The sequence below is a fragment of the Hyla sarda genome, chromosome 11 (assembly GCF_029499605.1).
Source record: "Hyla sarda isolate aHylSar1 chromosome 11, aHylSar1.hap1, whole genome shotgun sequence".
NCBI classification, from domain to species: Eukaryota; Metazoa; Chordata; class Amphibia; order Anura; family Hylidae; genus Hyla; species Hyla sarda.
In genome coordinates, this window is record NC_079199.1 from 95,484,197 (window position 1) to 95,511,341 (window position 27,145).

At 41.7% G+C, this 27,145-nt stretch overlaps 1 protein-coding gene and 1 long non-coding RNA gene across 10 annotated transcripts in view; one reads left to right on the forward strand and one right to left on the reverse strand.

Annotated features, from left to right (window-relative positions):
* LOC130295794 (uncharacterized) overlaps positions 1–27,145 on the forward strand; it is a 104,285-nt gene that overhangs the window by 5,298 nt on the left and 71,842 nt on the right. For all 7 annotated transcript variants that reach the window (XR_008848995.1, XR_008848990.1, XR_008848989.1 and 4 more), the window contains exon 2: positions 578–645. This is a non-coding gene — a long non-coding RNA (uncharacterized LOC130295794). The remainder of the gene's footprint in view (positions 1–577; positions 646–27,145) is intronic.
* PLCB2 (phospholipase C beta 2) overlaps positions 22,059–27,145 on the reverse strand; it is a 103,147-nt gene continuing 98,060 nt past the window's right edge. For all 3 annotated transcript variants that reach the window (XM_056546918.1, XM_056546916.1, XM_056546917.1), the window contains 2 exons: positions 26,805–26,891; positions 22,059–25,954 (listed from right to left, as the gene is read on the reverse strand). In XM_056546918.1, coding sequence (XP_056402893.1) covers positions 25,550–25,954; positions 26,805–26,891 — 492 coding nt within the window. In that variant the 3' untranslated portion in view covers positions 22,059–25,549. The remainder of the gene's footprint in view (positions 25,955–26,804; positions 26,892–27,145) is intronic.

Consider the following 27,145-nt stretch of genomic DNA (forward strand, 5'->3'; position numbering starts at 1 on the left):
TACTTTGCAAAAAATGACAAACTTTATTTAAAGGGGTACTCTGCCCTAGACATCTTATCCCCTATGCAAAGGATAGGGGATAAGATGTCTGATTGCGGGGTCCTGCTGTTGGGGACCCCCGCAATCTCTCCTGCAGCCCCCCCGAGTCATCACTGCACGGAGCTAAGTTTGCTCCATGCATGATGACTCACGATACAGGGGCCGGAGTATCGTGATGTCATGGCTCAGCCCCTCGTGACGTCACGCTCCACCCCTTAATGCAAGCCTATGGGAGGGTGCGTCCCCCTCCCATAGGCTTGCATTGAGGGGGCGGAGCGTGATGTCACGATACTCCGGCCCCTGTATCGTGAGTCATCATGCATGGAGCAAACTTAGCTCTGTGTAGTGAGGACTCAGGGGCTGCAGGAGAGATTGTGGGTGTCCCCCAGCAGCAGGACCCCCTGCGATCAGACATCTTATCCCCTATCCTTTGGATAGGGGATAAAAGGTCTAGGGCGGAGTACCCCTTTAACAAAATTGGCATGCCTAAAATTGTCCTTTACTGACCTTTATAACTTTTTTATTTTTCCATATACAGAGCTGTGTGAGGGCCACTAAATACTGGATACAGCAGGATTGTTTCTGAACTGCAAAAATCTGTGGGAGGTATAGTGTAAAAATAGGACTTTTTCTTTGACTCTTTGTATATTTAAAATTGTGTTTGTTGCTTCTTTTAAAAAAGTAGAGGCGTTAGGGAGTGGAAATGTCTTAGTAACATATCATTCTTGCTAAAATTTGCTTCCCACTACATGCAAGCTAGAATCTAATGTCAAATTGCTGGAAATAACCAGTTTACAGATGGGAATGTTTATGCAAGTCAAAGTATAGTAAGAACCAGACAGGAAGGTCTTGCGCTCTAAATAAACCGTTAAGCCGCAATGTAAAACTCTGGTGAAGTAGTCTGGCTGTGGCCAAACGGTGCCGGCCAATCACAGCTCTCAGCGGGAAATATAAATCAGTGATGTGAAGTTCTATTCACATCACCAGCCGGCCAGAGTACAGTGCAGGAATGCGGACGGTACAGCGTGCCACCCGCTTCTCTGGATTATAAATTCAGATATCACAACAGGTCTCAAAAGTGAGACCCGGTGTGATCTCTCCCTTAGTGCAGGTACTACTGCTCACAACATGGATAAGACTGTTTCGTGCTGGGAGTAGTAGTACCTCATATGTACAGACATAAAGTGTAGAAAGGATATCACACTGTATTGTTTAGAAAGCAAATGATTAAAAGGCAGAAAATATATTATTAATAAAAAATGTAACTAAAAAATAAAGAAAATATTTTAATTTAAAAAATCACATGGACTCCTTTGCCATTTTTTTTTTATTTAAAAGTTTTATTAATTTTGAAACAGATAATAGTCCACAAACATATATCATGAACTATTGTAGTCCACAAAACAGAGAACAGTAACATTCAAGTACAAGTAAAGGCTTCATATATAAGTATGGAAAAGGAACAAATGATCTATGAAGCATATCAAAAGCGCTGCAAAGTTACCTGTAATCCAGTCCATGACATTGCAAAGAGAGTTGAAGAAAATAAATGCATCTAGAAATAAACATACCATTCACTTATGTAATGAACAACACTTATTGTAAGGCTAAGTCTCCACTTGTTTTTTTTTTGCAAAACGCAAAGAAAGACGCCAATTCTGCCGCATGGCGTTTTTTGGGTCAAAAAACGCTGCGGCCAGATGTTAGCTGTAAGTCAATGAGAAATCGCAAATTTAGAATTCCACTTTGCGTTTTTTCACTTTGGCGTTTTTTTTAATCCTTTTGGCGTTTTTTCACTTTTTCTGCGTTTTTTCCCCGCTCTTTGGCGTTTTGTAATTCCCTCAAACCGGCGTTTTTTGTCAAAATTGTGGCGTTTTGCTCCAATAGAAGTCTATGGGAGTTAGAAAACGCCAAGAAAAACGCTATGTGGATTTTAACTTTGGCGTTTTTGCAGGCAGTTTTTAATCTTTTTTGGACTTTAGCGATCCAAAAAAGTGATTTAGATAGCTGTTTTTAATAACATTTCGTAGGGTACCATTAAAATTTTTTGTTAAAAAATATACAGTAGTGAAGGAAAAAATTGGATCTAACGAAATGTATTATTAAAAAAAAAAAACTATTACTTTTTAAACAGGGATCAATTTATGTGTGCGGGGAAATAAAAATGTAGACGACAATTATAAAAATGTATTGTGTGTGTGTGTGTTTTTTGCTTTATTTTTTACATTTTTTGTTGTTGTTAATACTACTACATTGTTCCATGATGGGAGTAGTAGTACCTGTACTAATAGACAGATTCCCTGCTGCGATCTTTCTGTATAATGTATAGATGCGGCGGCCGCTCTTCTATGGTCCCCTGCCCTGACGTATATTTACACTTATTCATATTTCCCAAAGAGCTGTGATTGGCCAGATGGTTCCAGCCAATCACAGCTCTCTGTGAGAAATAGGAACATGTGTGTGTATATATACTGCCGTGCAGGGGACCATAGGAGAGCGGCTGCTGCATCTATACATTATACAGGGGGATCACAGCGGCTGTCAGAAGTGATACCCGCTGTCGTCTTTCCATAACTGCAGATAATACTACTCCCAACATGGAGTACACTCTGCCTCATGCTGGGAGTTGTAGTGCCGGCATTAATAGACAGATCGAAGCGGGTGTCAGAAGTTACACTTGCTGCAATCTGTCTATTAATACAGGTACTACAGCTCCCAGCATGGAGCAGAGTGTGCTCCATGTTGGGAGTAGTAGTGCCTGCTTAAGGACACATCACAGTGGATGTCACTACTGACACCCTCTGTGATCGTCCTGTCTATAGCAGAGATGGAGCGATTGTATACATCGCTCGCATCCCTGCTCTGCACTATACTCCGGGCCGGCCACTCACTCATTCATCTTTTCCTCAGAGCTGTGATTAGCTGCAACCATCCGGCCAATCACAGCTCTGGGTGGGAAATATGAATTTCTGTTGACATCATTGGCCGGAGTATAGTGCAGAGAGGCGAGCGCTGTATAGACCCCTCGCTTCTCTGCTATATTATGGACGATATAGGTCTATAGTACAGGTACTATCACTCCCAGCATGGAACAGTCTGTTCCATGCTGGGAGTAGTAGAACTACATAAAAAATGTTAAAAATGTATAAAAAAAAAAAAAAAGTGAAACACACACTTTATTAAAAAATTATAAAAATTGGGTTATAAAATATATACATTGCGTTTAATAAAAAAATTTCCATCACTGCTGCACCCTTTTTTTTTTTGGTACCCAAGAAATTTTGGGTGAAAAAAAAAAAACGCCAAGGTGAAATTTCCACACAAATGGAAAAAAACGTCAGAAAAAATGCATGAAAAAACCCATGATGACGTCACTTGCACTGGCGATTTTTCAGGCGTTTTTTTTAATCCCTAAAAACGCAGTGCAAAAAACCAAGTGAAGATTTAGCCTCAGGAGCGCTGTATAGTCTAGCAAGTGAATCGCAAGCATTACTGGCATTAAGCAAGCTGTCAGCTACTGAGAAGGAATCAGGTAGTAAGCAATTATACCGAATCCAGTTGAAAGGTAATAATACCTGGTGAGCACATTGAAAAAAGGAAAATTAAAAGAAACAAAAAGGAAGAAAGGAAAATAATGTGCTGGAGGAAATGGAGAAAGTGAGGGGAGTAGCACTTCCTACAAACAACTTAGGGCAGTAAAAGCTTCAGAGAAACATAGTGGGGACTATGGGGGAGATTTATCAAAACCTGTCCAGAGGAAAAGTTTCTGAGTTGCCCATAGCAACCAATCAGATTGCTTCTTTCATTTTTGAAAAGGCCTCTGAAAAATGAAGGAAGCGATCTGAAACTTTTCCTCTGGACAGGTTTTGATAAATCTCCCTCTATGAGTCCACACTTCCCAGTGTTTCTTAAAGGTCATATCACGGTTGTTGGCTAAAGCGTAGGTACGCTCATGATCACAGGTAAGGATAGTGTAAGACAGAATGTCAGACAGGGAGGGTACAGTGGGATTTCCACCTCTTCGCAATATGCAATTTTGTGGACATGAGTACATGGGCAATTATCGATCGAGCATCCGGGGCAAATTAATTTAAGTCAATCAGAAGAAAGACGCTAAAGACGGGGTTAAAGATATGTCGCTATGTAGTGTTCTAGAAAGAACCAGTTCAACGCTCTTCCAGAGTGATTGTAATTTCGGGCAGCTCCAAAGTACATGCATCAGGGTACCCACCTGCCCACATTGTTGCCAGCATTTATCTGAACAGGAGGGATCTATTCTATTAAGTCGATATGGGGTATAGTACCATCTATGGATGGTTTTAAGAAGGGCTTCCTGATGTGTGGCACATTTAAAGAATCGTTTAATGTATGTGAAAGTGGTGCTCCATTGTTCCAACGAGATGGGAATGTCGAGGTCTCTCTCCCATCTAGTCATAAATGAAAAGGGTTCTATAGTAGATTTATTGCCCAGTAAGTCGTAAAAAAAGGATTTACCCCGCATTGACGTGGAAGAGGCATTTAAAGTCCCCAAGAGACGGGCTGGGATTTTGAAAGAATCAAGCCAACCAGTGGCCAGTAAGCTGTGTATCTGCAGACCCTTAGTTGGACAGTGCGTGTAGTCACGCTCAGTGGCGTGCTGTAAACGCCATATGTCATATAAATTGTATTGGAGCAAAACTTTATCAAGGCAAAAGGCACGACTAGTGCTCCCAGAGGATTGGTCCACAACAGTGTTGAAATCCCCACAAAGGACCAAAGCCCCTCTGCGCAAAGTCTGAGCTTTGCGCCAGATTTGAGTAAAAAAGCGGTTTTGGTGGTTTTGCAGAGCATATATAGGTTAACTATGGTGTATTCAACGTTGTCCAGAGAGCACACTACATTGAGAAATCTGCTTTGTGGATCAATATACTGCGCTAAAACGGTGACCGCTACCCTATCGTTAAAGGCAACAAGCACACCTTTTTTTTTTTTTTTTTCCTGAAATGAAGATGAGATAATTACAGGAAATTTCCTGTGGTGCAAGTTACTGGGATTAGTAGCAGACAGATGCGTCTCCTGCAAGCATAGGACGTCTGTCTCTGACCTCAGAGCCTCACGCCACATGAAATTCCGCTTACATGGGCTGTTAAGCCCATTTACATTGAGCAACAATACCTTCAACCCCATGCTTTAGAAGTAGTATGTAAAAGGGAGAGAGAAAGAGAGGTGGAGCAAGTAGACAGAAACAGAAGATAAGAGAGGTGCTCACCAGGAGGTCGCGGGTTTGGTAGTTGAACTCGACTTTCTCTTATGTACTGGAGTGCTGAACAGCTGCTCAGGTATTAGCGATCAAAAGCAGGTACTGTTAAGGAGAAAGCAAAAAATAAAGGCGAAATAAACAACAATGGCGGATAAACACTTACAGAAGAGCAAGTACAACAAGGGGAACAGAGTGAGCAGTGAGTATCACTATAGATACTTAACATGGGCAACGTAGTAAAAAGTTTACACAAAAGCAAATAAGCATGACACATTTCCATGTAATTCACAACAAACCAACAGGAATGCGTTCGGGATCCTGAAATGTTGACATGTCGGGTTAGTAAGGCCAGTGTTCAGTCTGGAGCCAAGTTGCGGAACGGGGAGCCGTGGCGTTCCAAGACAGGGTATCCCCAATTGGACAATGCCGCAAGTCCCATATCAGTAGAAGTAAAGATGTGCATCTTGTTCTGATGCTGTATCAGTAATTTCGTGGTGAATCCCCAGCTATAAGGGATTTCAAATCTACGCAGTTCCTGCGTGAGCGGGTGTAAGTTTCTCCTTGCTTGTAAGGTAGCTGCAGACAAGTCCACATAGAGCTGAATGTCCTCATGGAGCAGGCAGGGTCTTACGCTTCCTAGAGTATTGTAGAAGTAAGTCCTTAGTCTTATAGAAGGTATAGCGTGCAAGAACATCTCTAGGGAGGTCCTCAGGCAGTGATTTAGGCTTAGCCACACAATGTGCCCTGTCAATGCTGGGCAAGTCAGCTAGAAAATGGCGAGTCAAATCTTGGACATATTTGGGTAACTGAGACTTGGGCACATCTTCCGGTATGCCCCTAAATTTAATATTATTACGTCTGTTGGGATCTTCGGAATCAACCAGCTTTTCTTGTACTGCAGCCAGTTGGTCATCCAAAGCATTATGTGCGTCAACTAGCTCATTATGAGCTTTCGCAAATGACGCCATTTTATGTTCTACATGGTTCATCTTCCCCTCTAAGGCTACTACTGATGTGCGAATTGGGTGCAATATCAAGGAGAAGTCCTTGTGTAAGGAGGTACGGAGTAAAAGAAACATCTCCTTCAGGGCAGTTTCAGAGACTGCTTTATCCGAAGTCACATAAGAAGCAAACGTGTCCACCTCGACACCAGGGCCACCCCCGACGCTGGTAGGGGCAACCGACCAGTCATCTGCATCAGTAGAGGTAAGTCTCGGTCTCTGCTTTAATGGACTAACCTGGGGTGAGGTGGTGTGGGGAGCTGCTGCTGTCCTCGGGAGCCCCTGAGAGATAGCACGGGTCCAGGGGAAGAGTGTCGTCACTCCCGTCTATCGTAGCCATTACAGGCTCGCCGGCACGGGCAGGGACCGTCCACTGGGCAGGCAGGAAGCAGGTAGAAGCAGCTCTGGATCCCAGTGAAGGGCGCCGCACACAGGTGGAGACTTTGCCAGAGTGTTTCTGCAGGAGCGGCAGGCGAGAGTGCTGCGAGGGCGAGGCGACGCCATCTTTGCTAGCGTGCGCGGCTGTCTTCTCCGGGCCAAAAAACTTTTAGGGTCCGTCCATCTCCCGATTTGCTGTGTCTCTTTCTTCCCATGGTTGTCATACTGACCTACAGTTCAGTTAAAGCTACTGTGAGGGTTGCTAATAGGCAGCAGAAGCTAGTCACAGAGTGTCTGCTACGGAGCTCTGAGCTCAATCGGCCATTAGGGTCAGCGGCCAGACCACGCCCCCCCCCTTGCCATTTTTAATATTGTCGTCTACATTTTCTTGTCCTTTCCAGTTCACATAAATTTATGTGTATAAGAGTCAGTTTGTCTGGCACTGCATAGATTGAGCCTGGCTTGGCGTGTTAGATGCAGCTAATAATGAAGGCTGGGAGACGTAAGAGACAGGTGGTGCTCACTCCTCTAATGCACATAATGCTTCCAAACAATGGGTCATAAAGAGAAATGCTAGGAAAGCACTCATCACTCTTCTGTTTGGATTCTTTTGCTTTTTATTTAGATGAAAAGACAATGTGCGCTGTGTAGATGAACCAGCAGCGGGCGGCTGCAACAGGGAAACTCCTGGGAACCGGTGTGACAGCTGTTTCGTAGTGCAAGACTACTTCATCAGACCTCAGTGGACTGATGAAGTAGTCTTGCACTACGAAACAGCTGTCACACCGGTTCCCAGAGTTTCTCTGTTGCAGCCGCCCGCTGCTGGTTCATCTACACAGCGCACTTTATGTGTCTTTTCATCTGAATAAAAAAGCAAAAGAAATCCTACCAGAAGAGTGGCGAGTACTTTCTTAGCATTTCTTTTTATGATCCATAACATAAATTTATACCCTGATAGAAAAATGAGAAAAATGCTGTTATAAAAAAGTTATAATTGGTTCCCTACTAATTTTCCCATCCCTACCGCATCACTTAAAAAAAATTTCTGGTACCCAACAAAATTTGGAGAAAAAAAAAATGCCCGTAGGGAAATTGCCAAAGGGTTTAAAAATGCTATTTCCACACAAAGGTAAAAAAAAATCCACAAAAAACTAAACTTAAAAACGCAGGAAAATCTAGTAGCAGTTTTTGTGGCTATTTTTTATTTTTATTTTTTTCAAAAAAAAAGCCAGAAAAAAGTACAATTCAGAAACCTAGCCTCTGGGGTTAAAAGACTTATTATTTTACTGTGAATCCTTAAATATCAGAATCTAGTTGATGCAGGAGTACTGTGTTGATGTAGATATAAGCGACAAATGTAGACGGAAAAAAAGGTGTACACATAATGATAAATGCCAGCCATTGTGTGTGTATATTACTAGAGCGGATGCGAAACTTGTCTGGATGATGAAAAACAGAAAGTCAAGTATTAGTTATTATAAACACTTTAGTATGATTAACTAGTTAAGGGACGAGCAGATGTTTGTATTTGATCTTACAAATCGGCCAAACATTATTTCTCTTGACTCTCCTATAAACTTAGACCCTCAGCCTGATTCATTTCCCATGTGTGAGAACTTAGGCTGTGGGTTTATTCACATAAATGTTTTGTTACGGTTTTAACATTGATTTTTCTAATTGCTGTAATATGTTGGTGGTTTTTATGCACATATTCGAATAAAACCCTGATATTGAAGAAAGGAAGGTTATCCCTCTTTTATGGCTAATTCACATGGCCATAATATTGCATAGTTCATCTTTCAAGTTGTTTGTAGCTATAAGGGTCTATTTACACAGCAGAATTTCCGCTTGCGGAATTCTGCCTCAAATTAAAGCCCATAGACTTCTATGGGATTCCGCACTCCCATGAACACTTCTGAATTTCCGCTTGCGGGTCTACAGGGCCTAAAATTTGTGGAATGTCCACCTAGAAAACACGGGCGGGCAATCCTCACATTTAAATAATCTGGTGGGTGCTAGGACCGCTTGGATATTCTGCCTTGTGCACAGTGCAGCAGAATCCCATTTAAATCAGTGGTACTTTGCGGCAGCGGAATTCCACATGTTCATTCCGCCGTGTCAACATAGTCTCAGTGTGTTGAGTTCTTGTAAGTGCGGAATGTTGTTTCAGACGTCCAGGATTCCACTCTATTTACTATGGGGATTCACAGGTTGGAGAAGTTCTGACCAGCTTTTTCTTGGTGGAAATTTCCAGCCATTTATTCACCTGATTTTCTGTAAATTTAAGAGTACCTGTGACCAAAGTAAACTTTTAATATATTGTTCCTTTTGTAATTCTAAGACACTTTGCTATTTACTTGCTGTTAAAAGTCTCAACCTTTGTATTAGGGATCGACCGATATGGATATTTTTACAACCGTTACCGATATTCTGTGAACTTTCAGGCCGATAGCCGATAACTTCAATGTGCCAAAAAGTCTGCTGCAGGCACTAGTTGTGGCGCTCTGTGCCACATTTTGGCGCACACCCCGACAAAAGCAGGTCAGGTTTATAATAGTAAATCAGGGCCAGAGTGGGAAATTCTTAATCGAATCTGCACAAGGCTGGTATTCCACACAACTTGTTGTTTGGCATATTTTTCACCTGAAAAAGAAACCCCAAAAACACAAAACCTGCCTCTTCATTTTGCACTCCCAAGATGCAGTTTTATTGGGGTGTTTTTTTTAATTACTAGTTATGTGCCTCGTCATTGAGTGGAAGTTTATGAAAAAATAAATAAATAAATGCCAACGTTTCCTGAAAAAATGCCATACCCCAACATGCTGTAGTTTTTGAGAATTAGCCCTGAACCTAAAAAAAACCCACAAACCACAAAAAATGCCATATGGGTATCGCGTTCCATATTTCCATACTGATTCCCAGCTAACATCTGGCACAAAAAAATAAAAACCCTATACAGCAAGTATGACATTTTGGGGGGCCTTTTTTCCTAAGAAGCTAAGTGGAATCCCAGCCTGATACACATTTTAGCGATGCCTGTTCACCTACCACAATAGCATATAAAAGTTGGTATTTCTTGGTAACCTGTTCTACAGTGAAACCTCTTCATAAGCCACCCTCTTTGAGAAGACCGCGCACTTAGGGTATGACTCCGCCAGAATATTCTGCACCGATATTCTGCTGCCCTGTTCACATGATGGAATTCTGGCATCTGCAGATTTTTCTGGGAAATGCAATGCCGTCTCTCAGACAGCACATTTCCCAGCGGTCTTAGCGCCTGTTGGATTGTGCAGATGTGCGGAATTGGAATCGGGCAGACATTCCACACATTTTATGCTGTGTGAACATACCCTTAGGTTAGCCCAGTGGTCTTCAACCTGCAGACCTCCAGATGTTGCAAAACTACAGCTCCCAGCATGCCCGGACAGCCAACGGCTGTCCGGGCATGCTGGGAGTTGTAGTTTTGCAACATCTGGAGGTCCGCAGGTTGAAGACCAGTGGGCTAGGGCTTTACAGAGACGTTGTAGGGCTACTGATTGATTTATTAATTTTTTTCTACAGCTGCAGTCGAAAGCCATACGTTTAGTTGTATGCAGTCTTGTGAACTGCATCGTGTCTCTCGGGCAAATAAGAGAGCCTGAAAAAGAGAGTCCAACAATCTAAATTTGTATTCCTAAAATGGAATAACCTTTTAAACCATAACATAAACTGGAATGTTGTAAAGGTTAGCTCGGTTCATAACACAGCTGCTCTGTCACTTACAGCTTGGTCCTAGCACAGCACTTCCCAACCAGGGTGTCTCCAGCTGATTCAAAACTACAACTTCTATGCTGGGAATTGTAGTTTTGCAACAGCTGGAGTCCCACTGGTTGGGAAACGCTTCCCTAGCAGAAGGTATTTGACGGCTGCTGTGTCTCATGCAGACTGTTCAGTACTGAGCCATCACGTATTGCCTTTGTGTCTTTGAGAATTGTGGTTATTATGTTGTCCTTTGTGGATGACACGCAGCCTCCTGGGGACAAGTTATTGTTTCTAGCGCTCCCAGTGATCCAAGTACCAGGTGCAGATGTTAAACAAGAACAGTGTTAATTCCAAAACAGACACACAATGCAGCCTGGGCAGATTTCTACCATTAAGTGACAAACATGCCATATTTGTACCCCACCCCACCTCCCTTCCCCCATTTAACCTGTCGCTATGTAAATTGTCAGCATTCTTCTTGTTTATGGATACTTTGTCATGCATGACAATGTAGAAACTAGCAAGGTATCCCAAAACCTCTGTTGAATAGGGAATAAATAAGCGCTGTGCTCTCCTGGGCATCTTTCCCTTTAACAGCGAAGGGATTGGGGGAATCCGGTAATGGAGCTTCCTGACAGCCAGGTATAGAATCCTGCACATTCTGTGGCTTCCTGATCACATTGTTGTGTCTGGGAGTACAGATGTGAAACACAATCATTGAGGTTGCACCTGGTATAATTCAACTTAAGAAGTAAAAAGTTTTGTAAACTAGTTGAAAGCCCTGAAAGTTTTTTTAAGTGTCTGAAAAAAGTTAACTAGAGAACTGTATACATGAAATGCACTAATGGAACACAAGGGAACCTGTCAGTTTATTGGAGTCTTTAAGAAGTTGGGGAATCAGTGTTCCAGAAATGCCGCTATTCAGCCAACCCGGTCTTGATATCTTTTTGTAAGAGACTTTTCAGTGACTGGGATTGGAGTCTCAGACTCTCATCCTCACCAGAAACAGGACACCCCAAGTGGTGGTTTAATCTTAGAATAAGCTGGGTACCCTCCCACATACCTTTTTGGGGTGGCCCTTTTCTATGCCACTATTGTCCGAAAGTCAAATTGCTGGTAAGATCAGTTTTGGGAGTCATTATGCTGTTAGATCCTATGACATACCTTTTTGGATGTTCCACCTAGGTACAGTATATGGGTAAGAGATACCACAGGCTGTTCCTCCATATTTTAACAGCAGCAAAATATCTGATATCTCAAAGGTAGAAATGAGTTGAGATACCTACGATTCAGGTGCTGTTGGTTAGAATCACTGAGGTAAGGTGCGTGGAATGTCTCATAGCTGGGATGGAAAACAGACTTGCCAGTTTTCATGGGATCTGGCAGTCATGGGATAATTATCTGGAGGTAATGAGGTCAGCCAGACGCTAGATTACAGACTTGCTAGGTGGAGATCTGGTTATCATGTTTGGCAGGGAAAAGTGCCACACTGAGTTCACCCAGACCACTGTCCCTGCCTTTTGGGGTGCCCACCTACTTAATAGTATGGCCCCAACCATGGCACCAGATCCTACCCTACTATGCAAGGCGTAGTAAAGTCCAGTATAATAAACCTGTTACAGTAGTCAGGGGAGGAAGTCAGGACACCATGGGTTAACAGGCATAGAACTAGATACAAAACACAGGATAAACAGACAATCGGTAAAAGAGTTATCAGATGGGTTAAATCTAAATCTAGAGAGCTCACAGTACAAATATGGAGAACAAGAATAGTCGAGTCACTTAGATAAGGGTCAAAATCCACAGGATACATCAAGCAAAAAATTATAAAAGAGCTAGTGCAGAAAGAACTCAAGCACAGGCAAGGTGTAACAGACTTTGTGTGTGTGTGTGTGTATATATATATATATATATATATATATATATATATATATCCACCCTGAGAATGGTGTGAATGCTGAGCCCAGATGTAATTGGCCTGTTCTCCAAGCCTCCTGCTTGGCCCCACCATTGTCAAAGCAATGAAGAAGGCAACAGTCCAACTAGATGCACTTCTTGCACCAGAGTTGTGCGGGCGAATGTTTATTTGTTGTTCTCTATTGCTCTATTTGTTTTATGTATCCCCCCCCTTTATTTTTCTTTCTCAGTCTTCTCTATGTCACCTTCTATGTCACCTATGTCATGGGTAAAGGTAACGTAGAAGACTTGGGGGTAAAAACTGATCATAGCCTTACCAATAGGGAGCCTTAGGAGGAAGACTGGTGACGCATATATAATCCCTCATGGTGCTATATTTGCTTCACTTTATGTGAATTTCATCACGAAAATTCCTTATATGCCTCAGTAGTATGAATGGCCCCTCACATGTTTATATGCACTCCTGACAACATATAGGCATTCTCCTGATGATACTGCAGATTGTGTTCAGGGAGATCTTCTCATAGACCTGGATCAAGGCTTCAGTGAGCTTTTGGACAGTCCTTGTCACTTTTTGGTGGTGTCTGATTTACTATAACACATTGTCCCAAAAGTTGGATTCAGGTCTGGGAGATGTGTGGGCCATTCAGTGCCATTTAACTCCTTCAGGATGAAGGGCGTACCTGTACGCCCGGTCCCCGTGTTTAAATCGGGGTCAAAGTTGATCGCTGCATCTAAAAATGAAAGTAAACGCTTCCCAGCAGCTCAGTTGGGCTGATCGGGACATCGTGATAAAATCGCGATGTCCTGATCAGCTGGGACGCGAGCGGAGACCCCCTTACCGTGCTCCGTCGCGTCCAATCGGCGTTTAATTGCTCCAAGCCTGAGCTACAGGCTTGAGCAATCGAGCCCCTATCTCGCTGATCCATGCAAGAAGCTATAACACTGCAAAAAAAAAACGTGAAAAAAAAGTTAACAAAGGTCATTTAACCCCTTCCCTAATAAAAGTTTGAATCACCCCCCTTTTCCCATGAAAAAAATTGTGTAAATAAAAAACATATGTGGTATCGCCACATATAAAAATATATTGTTAATTAAACCGCACAGTCAATGGCGTACACACAAAAAAATTCCAAAGTCCAACATAGCGTATTTTTGGTCACTTTTTATATCTTGAAAAAATGAATAAAAAGCGATCAAAAAGTCCGATCAATACAAAAATGGTACCGATAAGAACTTCAGAACACTCATTCAAAAAATGAGTCCTCATACCGGCCCGTACGCAGAAAAATAAAAAAAGTTATAGGGGTTAGAAAATGAGAATTTTTTACATATAAATTTTTCTGCATGTAGTTATGATTTTTTCCGAAGTACGACAATATCCAACCTATATAAGCAGGGGATCATTTTAACCTATGGACCTACAGAATAAAGATAAGGTGTTATTTTTGCCGAAAAATGCACTGCATAGAAACGGAAGCCCGCAAAAGTTACAACATTTTAAAACATTTCTTCAATTTTGTCGCACAATGAATTTTTTTTTTTCATTTTTCGCTGTGGATTTTTTTGTAAAATGACTGTCACTGCAAAGTAGAATTGGTGGCGCAAAAAATAAGCCATCATATGGAATTTTATGTGCAAAATTTTAAGCGTTATGATTTTTAGAAGGTGATGAGGAAAAAATTAAAACGGAAAAACCCTGCGTCCTTAAGGGGTACTCCCCTTGAAACCTTTTTTTATTTATTTATTTTTTATCAACTGGTGTCTAAAAGTTAAACAGATTTGAAAATGACTTCAATTTAAGAATCTTAATCCTTACAGTACTTATCAGCTGCTGTATGCTCCACAGGAAGTTCTTTTCTTTTTGAATTTCCTTCCTTTCCTGTCTGACCACAGTGCTCTCTGCTGACACCTCTGTCCATGTCAGGAACTGTCCAGAGCAGGAGAGGTTTGCTATGGGGATTTGCTTCTAGTCTGGACAGTTCCTAAAATGGACAGATGTGTCAGCAGAGAGCACTGTGGTCAGACTGAAAGGAAATTCAAAAATAAAAACTTCCTGTGGAGTATAAAGCTGCTAATAAGTACTGAAAGGATTAAAAAAAATTTAATAGAAGTAATTTAAAAATCTGTTTTACTTTCTGGCACCAGTTCACTGGAAAATATATATATATATATATATATATATTTTTTTTTTTCCAGTGGAGTACCCCTTTTTAATGCCTTTGTTTTGTAGTAGCAGCCTACACACTGTGGCCCACTTCATTAGTGTAAGGTATGACAGTGTTAGGCTGGGTCCACACTACGTTTTGTCCCATACGGGAGCGCATACGGCAGGGGGGAGCTAAAAGCTCGCGCTCCCGTATGTGACCGTATGCGCTCCCGTATGCCATTCACTTCAATGAGCCGACCGGAGTGAAACGTTCGGTCCGGTCGGCTCATTTTTGCGCCGTATGCGCTTTTACAACCGGACCTAAAACTGTGGTCAACCACGGTTTTAGGTCCGGTTGTAAAAGCGCATACGGCGCAAAAATGAGCCGACCGGACCGAACGTTTCACTCCGGTCGGCTCATTGAAGTGAATTACATACGGGAGCGCATACGGTCACATACGGGAGCGCGAGCTTTTAGCTCCCCCCTGCCGTATGCGCTCCCGTATGGGACAAAACGTAGTGTGGACCCAGCCTTACTGAAGATTTCATCCCAGTCCCTTATAGAAGTCTAGGTGCGGAGGCTTATACAATCATCCAGGTATATGCCCCCCAGTCCAGGTTTTAGGCAGCATAATGTTCACCATGCCATGCCCAGAGTTAACTTTCTCTCATCTGTGCAGCGAATAGGATGCCAATAAACCCTGCAAAATGTCGATTTATTCGCATGTGTTGGACGGGTTCCACTAGAACAGTGTTTCCCAAGCAAACACTTCATTACAGTATGTTGGACTCTCAGGCCACCCTCATGGAGTCCGCAAGGATATGTGCACATGCCAGAAATTCCATGGAAAGATGCAGAATTCCAGGCAAATAATGTGGCCGCGGAATTCCATATCTATGTGGAATTCATGCGTAATTTCTGCATGAATACTTTGTTCACAGAATAAAGTGATAATCCATTGCTTACGTTTTTAAATTTTGTGTGGAATCCGTACAAATGTTCACAATATCTGCATTTATCGGAGAAGAGAGAGATTCTCATTGACTTCAATTGGCTTCCCCAGCAGAATTCTGCAAATATTTAATTAAGACTATTATTAAATTAAAGAGATTTTTGCATAACAGGGAATACGTAATTTTAGCTGCAGAACATCTGAAGAGAAAATTCAGCAGTGTAAATGGGACTGCGAAAGCCCATTAAAGCCAATAAGGCTATAAACACATGCAGGATTTCCATAAGAAAATTCTGGCGTGTGAACATAGCCTAACAGTTTAACATAGAAACATAGAATGTGTCGGCAGATAAGAACCATTTGGCCCATCTAGTCTGCCCAATAATCTGAATCCCATCAATAGTCCCTGACCCTATCTTTATATGAAGGATAGCCTTATGCTTATCCCAGTCAGAAACATGCACACCTGTAGTCTGGTGAAGGTCTATTTTTTTTTAGGCCCCATTCACACTACAGAAATTCAGTGTTGTTTATTTATGAATTATATTGACAATAAAGTATGCTGTGTACTATGACGTACCCAGGGCCACCATATTCACTTTAATAGACCAAATGTAGTCTCCTAGTATGTTCAATTAATTTCCCAAACATACAGTTTTTTGTCGGGACTCAACACTGTAGTTTACGTAAGTTTGAGTCTTGCACAACACACAGCATATGTTTGGAAGCAGACTATAAGACTTCTAGTAGGATGTTTTGTCCTTTCAAGTGAATGAGCCCTAGATGGGTTTGTCACAGTATTTGTAATTTCTGTATGTTTGTCCACATACTAATGTACCCCCCCCCCCCCCCCCCCCCCGCTTGTGCCATCTTTATGTCTTCTCCCTGGGCAACCCAGTTTGTGAGTATGTGCAATAAAGAAGTTTGCTGAACCGGGGATTGGTGAGTTGCCGACAGCTTCTTTCTTCTTCTTTAGAATTGTTTGGATCTAACTACGCGCCAGTCTGAGCACCACACACACCTCATTGCCATACCTGCTATTGAGCTATATAGTACAGAGGTTCAGAAGTAAGCTGTGCCGAATTGCTCTGTTTTCCCTCTAAGATTTGTAAATTACTTCTATTAAAAAATCTTCCAGTACTTTTTAGCAGCTGTTTGCTACAGAGGAAAATCTTTTATTTTTGAATTTCTTTTTTGTGTTGTCCACAGTGCTCTCTGCTGACACCTGATGTCCGTATCAGGAACTGTCAAGAGCAGGAGAAAATCCCCATAGCAAACCTATGCTGCTCTGGACAGTTTCTGACATGGACAGAGGTGTCAGCAGAGAGCACTGTGGACAACACAAAGAAGAAATTCAAAAAGTGAAAGAATTTCCTCTGTAGCATACAGCTGCTAAAAAGCACTAAAAGGATTAAGATTTTTTAATAGAAATAATTTACAAATCTGTTTAAAGGGGTTCTCCCTTGTTTATACTGTTTTTTGTTATTATGTTTGTGTGTTATGTGTGTATAAGTATGTGTTTTTTTATGTGTGTCGTTATTATGTATATATGTATTTTCTTACCTTTTGTGAAGATCCGGAAGCTGGCCCCTCTTTCTTCCATCGGCTTGCTGTGTAACCTCGGCCTCCGCCATGTTGTGTTCGGTAAGTGGGATGTCGGGGGGTGTGTTCTTGCTTCTGTCCTTCCTATCTTCTGACGTCCGAGGCAAATCTTTTCTTCCTGTTTCTTTCGTGGCTCAGCGACTAATCTGCGGCCTCTTCCGGCGCATGCGCAGACAGTTTGTCAATTAGACAAAAAACTTTATAGGTAAAAAAAACAAACTGTCTGCGCATGTGCGAGTACGCAAGTGCTACGCTAACAGCGTAGCGTACGTTAGGTCTACGCTAATAGTGTAGCTTTGCGCAAGCGCAGACTGTTTGTCAATTAGACAAAAAAAACTTTATTGGTAAAAAAAAAAAACTGCCTGCGCATGCGCCGGAAGAGGCCGCAGATTCGTCGCTGAGCCACGGAAGAAACAGGAAGAAAAGATTCGCCTCGGACGACAGAAGATAGGAAGGACAGAAGCAAGAACACACCCCCCGACATCCCACTTACCGAACACAACATGGCGGAGGCCGAGATTACACAGCAAGCCGCTGGAAGAAAAAGGGGCCAGCTTCCGGATCTTCACAAAAGGTAAGAAAATACATATATACATAATCACAACACACATAAAAGAACACATACTTATACACACATAACACACAAACATAATAACAAAAAACAGTATAAACAAGGGAGAACCCCTTTAACTTTCTGGCACCAGTTCATTTAAAAAAAAGTTTTACACCGGAGTACCCCTTTAACAATTGTTCATATGTTGGTCCTGTATTTTAGGAAAACATTTTCTACCACTGGTTGCGTCAGATGGGATCAGCTGCAGGGGTGTCCATACCTGTGATTGGTCCCCTGAGGTGTGTTCTGAACTTAAGTTATGGAAAAAAGTCCGTAAGAGAACTGTCTCTTGGGAATTCATCTGCCATCCTTGAATACCTTGGTAGAGTTACACAACAATCAAAGGCAACTATTACATACAAATGAAATTAATGTTTATGTCACAGACAACACTATAGAAGTGTCTACAACTCAGAATACCTGAAACAAAATCTTTCTAAAATCTACCTTCTTGTATCGACTTATCAGCAGTATTTCACATGAGTCCTCTTCACAGAAGATATGTTTTGGGTTTCCCCCTAGGATAGGGGATGAGATGTCTGATCGCGGGCGTCCCGCTGTTGGGGCCCCTGCGATCTCCTGCAGCACTCAGTGTTCTAAACAAATGGCGGGTTCCTGCCACGTCCCTTGTGATGTGACGTCACACCCCCTCTCAGACATGAATGGAGGGGGGCGTGGGGTAACGTCACAAGGGGCGTGACAGCGACGTCACGACCACTGCCGCAGGAACCCGGCGTTTGTTTAGAACACTGGGTGCTGTGGGAGATAGCGATCAGACATCTTATCCTCTATCCTTTGGTTTTATATGATGTCTAGCAGAGTAGTACCCCTTTAACGACGAAGGACGTATTTTTACATCCTCCGCCGGCTCCCGCGGGATCACGCGGTGTCCCCGTGTCATATCGCGTCGGTCCCGGCGGCTATCAACATTCGGGACCCGCGGCTAATACAGGACATCATCGATCGCGGTGATGCCCTGTATTAACCCTTTGGACGTGGCATTCAAAGCTGACCTCTGCGTCTGAAGTGAAAGTAACCAGGCAGGAGCAGTCAAGCGCCGATAACACTGATCACAGGCGTGTTAATACACACCAGTGATCAGCATAGGAGATCAGTGTGTGCAGTGTTATAGGTCCCTATGGGGGCTATAACACTGCAAAAAAAAAGTGTTAATAAAGGTCATTTAACCCCTTCCCTAATAAAATAAACAATAAACATATGTGGTATCACCGCGTGCGTAAATGTCCGAACTATAAAAATATATCATTAATTAAACCGCACGGTCAATGGCGTACACGTAAAAGAATTCCAAAGTCCAAAAAAGCGTATTTTTGGTCACTTTTTATACCATAAAAAAAATGAATAAAAAGTGATCAAAAAGTCCGATCAAAACAAAAATTGTACCGATAAAAACTTCCGATCACGGCGCAAAAAATGAGTCCTCATACCACCCTGTATGTGGAAAAATAAAAAAGTTATAGGGGTCAAAATAGGAATTTTTTAAACATAGAAATTTCCTGCATGTAGTTATGATTTTTTCCAGAAGTGCGACAATATCCAACCTATATAAGTAGGGGATCATTTTAACTGTATGGACCTACAGAAAAATTATAAGGTGTCATTTTTACAGAAATATGCACTGCGTAGAAACGGAAGCCCCCAAAAGTTACAAAATGGTGTTTTTTCTTCGATTTTGTCGCACAATTATTTTTTTTCCCATTTCGCCGTGAATTTTTGGGTAAAATGACTAATGTCACTGCAAAGTAGAATTGGTGACACAAAAAATAAGCCATAATATGGATTTTTAGGTGGAAAATTGAAAGGGTTATGATTTTTAAAAGGTAAGGAGGAAAAAACGAAAGTGCAAAAACGGAAAAACTTAAGGGGTTAAGAGATGAAGGTGTTACATGACATCATCTGCCTAGAGCAGTGTTTCCCAACCAGAGTGCCTCCAGCTGTTGCAAAGCTGCAACTTTGCGCCTAAAGAGAGAATAGGAAGGCAGATAGTAGGGGAAAACATCTGAAGCCAGAGATATAGAGATATCAACCAGTTTATTGTGTACAGTCACTTCAGAATACAAACCATTCCTTCAGTGACCTCAGTCCTGGGCACCACGTGAGCCCACATTTGGCAGATGCATATATGCATTTGTTTATTTCCACCTCTTATGAAATATCTACAGAGCTTTGTTAAATGGTAAAAGGAGATTTTTTTTAACAAATTTTATTTGCACCAACAAATAAACTAAAGTTTTCCTTACAACACCATTCTGTATATATAAATTAAGTCACAATGATATCTCTCTCCTCCTTAGAGGACAGCGAAATCATTAGCAGACAGACATTAAAGGGATTATCCAGGAAAAAACTTTTTTTTTTAATATATATATATCAACTGGCTCCAGAAAGTTAAACAGATTACTTGTATTAAAAAAATCTTAATCCTTTCAGTACTTATGAGCTGATGAAGTTGAGTTGTTCTTTTCTGTCTAAGTGCTCTCTGATGACACCTGTCTAAGGAACCGCCCAGTTTAGAAACAAATCCCCATAGCAAACCTCTTCTACTCTGTGCAGTTCCTGAGACAAGTAGAGATGTCAGCAGAGAGCACTGTTGCCAGACAGAAAGCAACAACTCAACTTCAGCAGCTGATAATTATTGAAAGGATTAAGATTTTTTAATAGAAGTAATTTACAAATCTGTTTAACTTTCTGGAGCCAGTTGATATGAAAAAAAAGTTTTTTTTTTCCTGGAATACCCCTTTAAAGAATCCACTTATGCCACTTGTCATGGTAAAATGAATTGCCTGCTTCTTTCAAAATGGTATTTCTCAGACATAAAGATTGTATCTAAGCTGGTGTCAAAGAAACATGTATTTTCTGGTTAATTCCCAATGTCTTTTTGTCCACATATGGTTCATGTATTCATCAGGGGAAAAAATTTATTTCACAGAAAACTATACCAGAATATACAAAATAGAGACTGAATAAACAATGTAATCCTATTGTACACAACAGGTATGGTCCTGTAGACGACCAAAATTCAGATGGTCTCTTCGCCATTGCGAGAGTGCACGCTGCCATTTAGCTCTATATGAAGACTCAGAACTGGACACCAGCTGGAGGGTTATAAGGCAAACCCCCGCTGGCTTAGGACTTCAATTCTTAAAGGGGCATACCCATATGGTTTGTTATATCCCCTTTGATTGAGAGCATATCTGGCAGTAGTGGAGAGGAATTATAAGTAATCTCTGACTGTCTGATGGGTCATTGGACTCTGGCATATATTTTTTATTAACTCTTGATGTTCTGTTAAACTCCCCTGATGACGTCGTTTAAAAAGGCGACAGAAACGCGTTGGGTGAACTAGTCACCAGTAATGGATGACTAAGGGAGTAATTCTAACTATTTGAGTTGCAACAATTATACTCAAATAAAATTGGGAGGTGCTTATGTCTCAGCAATATAGCACTCCCTAGATATATCTTAACAGCTCTCTTCTCTTGGTATTTTCTAACATAATACAAGCACAATATTCACATATGTGTTGCTTTTATTAATTTTAAGAATGAAAATAAAAGGTATATTTTAGGCACCTCTTTCACTGGTGCTGGTCAGCTGTGGATTTATACTGAATAAACAAAAATGAATTATCATAAGGTGTATAATCTCGTTCTGCAGTCACTATATAGTTATACTAATACAGGACACATGGTCAAAAAACACAGCATATGTCGCCTCTTATTAGATAATAATAGTGAGCAAACAGTGATAATCTAAAGATGGCAGCAAATCCATATATCGAGTGGACATTTAAAAAAAAAATAGTTTTATTGAAACAGTAAAAAAAAAACACCGGTTACATGGTCAGACAGTCAGTACAAAGTAGACAATTGCATGTTAAAACGTACATTGTGCATCAGTATGTATGAGAAATCCGTCTAACCGCATAGATACAGATACTACACAGATGAGATCAACATCTACGTCCAGACCTGCAAGTAGTACAAACCAGTAATGACCAATCATGAATTATGTAATTAAGGAGCCCATGAAGCTTAGAGAGGGGACCAACAAGCTAAATCGCTAAGAGCGTAGTATAAAGAAGACACGTAAAGGAATTTGAAGGGTTACTCCGCTCCCCAGTGTCAGGAACATTGAGTTACGAACGCTGTGTGCGGGCTTCAGTGTTCACGCCCGCCCCCTCTTGACATCACAGCCTGCCCCCTCAATGCAAGTCTATGGGAAGGGGGCGTGACGGCCGTCACGCCCCCTTCCCATAGACTTGCATTGAGGGGGCAGGCCGTGATGTCACGAAGGGGCGGGCGTGAACACTGAAGCCCGCACACAGCGTTCGTAACTCAATGTTCTGGATGCTGGGGAGCGGAGTAACCCTTCAAATTCCTTTATGTGTCTTCTTTATACTACGCTTTCTTAGCGATTTAGCTAAGCGTGAACATGGAAGCTGGGACGCTGGGTAGCGGATTAACCCTTTAAGGAATCAAGGAGCGCACACTCCATACCTCAGCAGGTCTACATTGAGTAAGAGGGGAAGAGCAACAACCACCCCACACACGATAGATCTAATCTGGATATTTCCTATTCTTATAAATCTGCATCTAACGAAGAGCCACAGTCTTATGAGCGAGGAAAAGAGACTCTCTAAGTAGTACACGAACAGGGTGAGGCCACACCTCCTCATCCAGGACCTAGAATAAGCAAATGAGAGGATCACGCAGGGGGGATTGGTTGAATGAGTGGCCAAGAGCTGCAGGACTTCTGACCAGAACTGCACAACATAAGCGCAGTCCCACATAAGGTGCTAGAAGTCCGCTCTAGGCGCATGGTGGCGATGACAGGCTGCCGAGTCAGTGCGACCCATTGCTCACAATCTAACCGGAGTTATATAGCTGTAATGTAGAATATAAAGTTGGATCAGTTTGTTATTGACCCGCTGGAGAAACCAATATTGAGCGGAGATTTATCAAGTCTGTCATGAATTCAGGAACAGAATTAACAAAATATCTCGCGTGTGACGCAATGGCCGTGAGACCTGACCATCATCCTGCCACTGCAGTGTTCTAGCTGTCTCGCTCCTGGATTGCAGGCATAGGAGTCCCTTGGATACTAGCATACCAGATGGAAGGCCAACTCCCTATTTCCCACTTGGTTTCTCAATCATTTAAATCCTTTGCAGTCCAGTGATAGACTTTGGACTTACTGAATGTTGCTGGAACTAGTAGTTCCACTTCTTTGGAAACACTCAGCACCATAGCCTTAGGGCTCATTCACATGGCAGACTATCTGCCTGGAAAAGTTCTGGGAAGACATTCTGTGTGTGGCAGGTGCGACAAATCAGTGGGCACTAGGACAACTCGGTGATACGCCCTCTCCATAGATGGCAATTCATTTCCAAGAGGATACCACAAAACATGTTCATTCTTTCTGCGCAGTATGGAATTTTAACTTCGATGGCAGAGTTTTCTGCCCCCGGGAATTTCTGCTATGCACGGTGCAGCAAAGTTACATAGAAAAAAATGGGAGGCTGCTGCATTGGAATTTCTGAATGAAATTATGCCGTGTGAATTGGCACTAAGTCACACCTGAGCTTTTGTTGTTTTTGTTGTATTCCTGAACTCGTGACAGACTCAATAAATAAACCTCCATTCAATATATGGATTTGCTGCTATCTTTAGTTCATCACTGTTTGCTCACTATTATTAACTAATAAGAGGTGACATATGTCATGTCTTACGACTGGGTGTCCTGTATTAGTATAGTGACTACAGAATAAGATAGAATTGTTATCTACATGATTACACTCTATGGCGGAGATTTATCAAAACCTGTGCAGAGTAAAAGTTGACCAGTAGCCCACAGCAGCCAATCAGTTGGCTTCTTTTATTTTTCAGAGGTCTATTTTAAAAATGAAAGAAGCAATCTGATTGGTAGCTATGGACAACTGACTGGCTTTTCCTCAGCACAGGTTTTGATAAATCTCCCCGTATGTATTTAAAGTTTGGAACAGATCCTGGCTTTATATGAAGCTTCTTTGATATTACTAATTGCCATACATTGTGATATTTCATTTTTGTTTATTCATTCTGTCTTTTGTACATAAATTCTGGTATTATTTTCTGTAAAATAAATGTTCCCCTGATGAATATATAAACCATGTGTGGACAGAAACACGTTGGGAAACGCATGTTTCTTTGATACCAGTTTAGATGTTGGAGGAATACCATTTTGAAACAAGGTGACAATTTATTTCCCTTTTTTAATACCAATGCCACTAGGATTATAACTACCTTTTGGGCAGTATCGGCTTTTGTTCCCTAGACCAGATATCTAGAGCAGCTATATGATCCTGACCCAATATAGCAGTGTTTCCCAACCAGGGTGTCTCCAGCTGTTCCTAAACTACAACTCTCAGCATGTCCGGGCAGCCAAAAGCCTTGAGATTCACGATTTGCTACAGCAATTGCCACAAATGGAGTAAGTCCACTTATCTCTAGTGTTCTGTATGCATCCTGACAGCCTTTAAAAGCATATATAAAAATATCCTATTTACTTTTGTATACAATTGTCTAGGGGTAGAACAAATAGTTTTTCTATTATACTCGTCCTATAGCACCCAGAACCCAAACTTTTTATGGACACTTTACATCTAATATAAACGTTTTTGGTTATCGCCACAACCTAATCAGAATTTTAAAATATAGTATAATTCTAGTGTGTACAGGTAGTGCAATGAAAGCTCCAGAAGTCTCTCTTATGCTGCTCAACTGCGTATCTGTAGGGGAAAGTTTTCATGTAACTTTTTTCACTGATCACTGCAAATTAATATGCAAATGTTTTATAAACATTTTTATAAACAGGACTTGGGTAAACATCAATTTTGTATTCTGAGATTTTTTCGGGGCTGTCTGGTACTGCAGCTCGATAATTAAGCACTCAAGTTTTTGTTTATTTTTGGGGGGTGGGGGGTCGCCCATATGCACCATTTGTTTTATTCCAATTATTTGTTTCATTACTGTAACTGGGACATGTTGTAACCAGTCTGACCCACAGAAAATTGCAGTGCAGAGGAAGTGGTCAGCCCTGGGTCAGCTGACTTTCTCAACTACAGGATGACATCATCTCCTATTAGATTACTGCGAGCTCACAGACCTCTGCTAGCTCTATCTGTATACTGCTGCTTTCTCTATGAAGTCAGGATATATAGTAGTTATACACCTCCCCTCTCAGTTCTATTTGTATACTGCTGCTGCTATGTTTATGGGATCAGGATATATAGTAGCTATACATCTTCCCTGAGCTGAACACTGTGCCGACTGAACCCTCCCGTGACCCGTGACAATGAATATTCAAATTGAGCCTGAGGGCCCGCCTCCAGCGCGCAATTTACAGAAGATGGAAGCAGATCTTCGGAGAGACAGATCACTGCAGTGCAGGTAGGTATAGGAGTCCCTCTTATCGTGACCCCTCATTGGTCTCCTGTTCATCCACAATATAACCCAGTGTATTGGGTTTAGTCTGGGTGAACAGGATGACCTTTTTCCTTTAAAAATCTCAAAATTTAATTATGGTATATAAAAATCCGGATAACTCTTTAATTAACTTGAATCGATCAGAGCTTTAATACCAGACAGGTATATTGTTGTTTCTGGAACAATGCACATGTTTTAGCCCTTCATTACTTTTACTCACATGAACATTTTTTGCCTGATTTCCGTGATTTCATCACAAACATCTACAGTTATATATTACTATTCCCATTGCCCATACATAAATCACCCCAGTATCACAAACACAATAATTTAAATTTTTGGTTTAACCCTTTTTGTCCATCACAAAGACAGAAATGATTCTGCCGACAGGAGTATCTTAAAAAACTAGGTACAATTTGCCAAGAGTGGATTATTGGGTGGGTACTTCCTCTGGAGGAGTCTTTTCTACCACATTTGAAGATGCTGAAGTGTCACTTGGTGATACATCATTGGCAGGTGTTTTACCCACTGAGGCAGCTCTGGATAGTGGTTCCTTAGCAGGACTGCTATCTGAAGATCCACTTTTTGCTTCTATTGCAGATGGGTCTTTCTGGGTCTCTGATTCCTCTTGAGTTTTTGTAACAGTAGACGATTCTGTTTTGTCAGGTTTTGCAAATAGAAATTCCCACCGGTTGGCACAGTTTTCTGGCTCTTTTTTCAAAGCTTTGGCTTCTGAGGGAAACAATGGTGCCATGCAGTCATGAACCAGATCTGGTACTTCCAGCTCCAAGCTCTTCAACTTTTCCAGATACTCCAGCTGTAGGTCTTTTTGGGTCTGTAAGTAAAGCAAAGTGATAGTTCACCGACAAAACAACACGTGACCCATGTAACAGATACAACATGCCATGTCAAAAGATTGCTGCATGGTGCCCATCTGAATCTGCAAGACTACTCTACTGTACGTGCTTTATCCTAGTGCACAGATGCGCGTGTTGATGTGTTTACAGAGAAAACCTGTGCTGCTCGTGTCTCTCCACCGTTCGCATCGTCATTCTCTTGCTTCTACTTCTCCACTATTTCATACCTCTTTTGTGGTTTACTGATTTATTTCAGCCAGATGGAAAGATACATGGCTACAAAGATATTCTTTTAGCTTTCACCTGGCAATAGAAGGCTCTGGACATGTTTAGCAGGAGTGGCTGTCCCAATGTACATCCTAAACATATGAGAACAGTGTAATATGAATGTAATCCAATAATGTAGATAGAAAAGGTAGCTTGCATTCACTGTCCTCGTAGCTTTACACGGCACGAACATTACGTGCGTCAGGGAGATATTCCGATGCGGGCGCTCAGAGTCTAACAAACAGCCGTGTGCTTCTTCCGGCCTCCGGCGCCGGGAGCTCGTGACGTCATAGCTCCACCTCCTCATGCTGTCACGCCCTGCCCCCTCAATGCAAGTCTACGCCCCCTCCCATAGACTTGCATTGAGGGGGCGGGTTGTGACATGATGAGGGAGCGGAGCTATGACTTCACAAGCTCCCGGCTCCAGCCGTTTGTTCCAAATACTGAGCAGCAGAGTACCCCTTTAACTGGGCACTGATATTTGCTAATTCTTATCACTCGCCATATAATATCCATCCACGGTGGAGAAAGAACTTAGTATATCCATTAATGTGCCTTTACCTGATCTCCTTTCTCTTTGATTTTTTGCAGTCCTTCATTCTGTTTTTCTTCTAGTTTCTGTTGCTGGTTGCTCCATTTATCAGATACCTAAAAGTTTCATGATGGATTAATCAGGGGATAGATTTTAAGGCTAATGTATGTGTACATATGAATTTTTTCAACATGTAGTAAGCAGTAGATGAAAAAAAATGTTTTTTACTTTTATATGGCCTTTTTCTAAGGGTAGCACGGGGTAGTGATAGACATGCTGATTTCCACCATCAATCTCAATGTGATGGCTGACTATTACTCTTGATCATAGCGAGTCTCAGAACTGAGACCATGTGTGATCTAAATTTTCA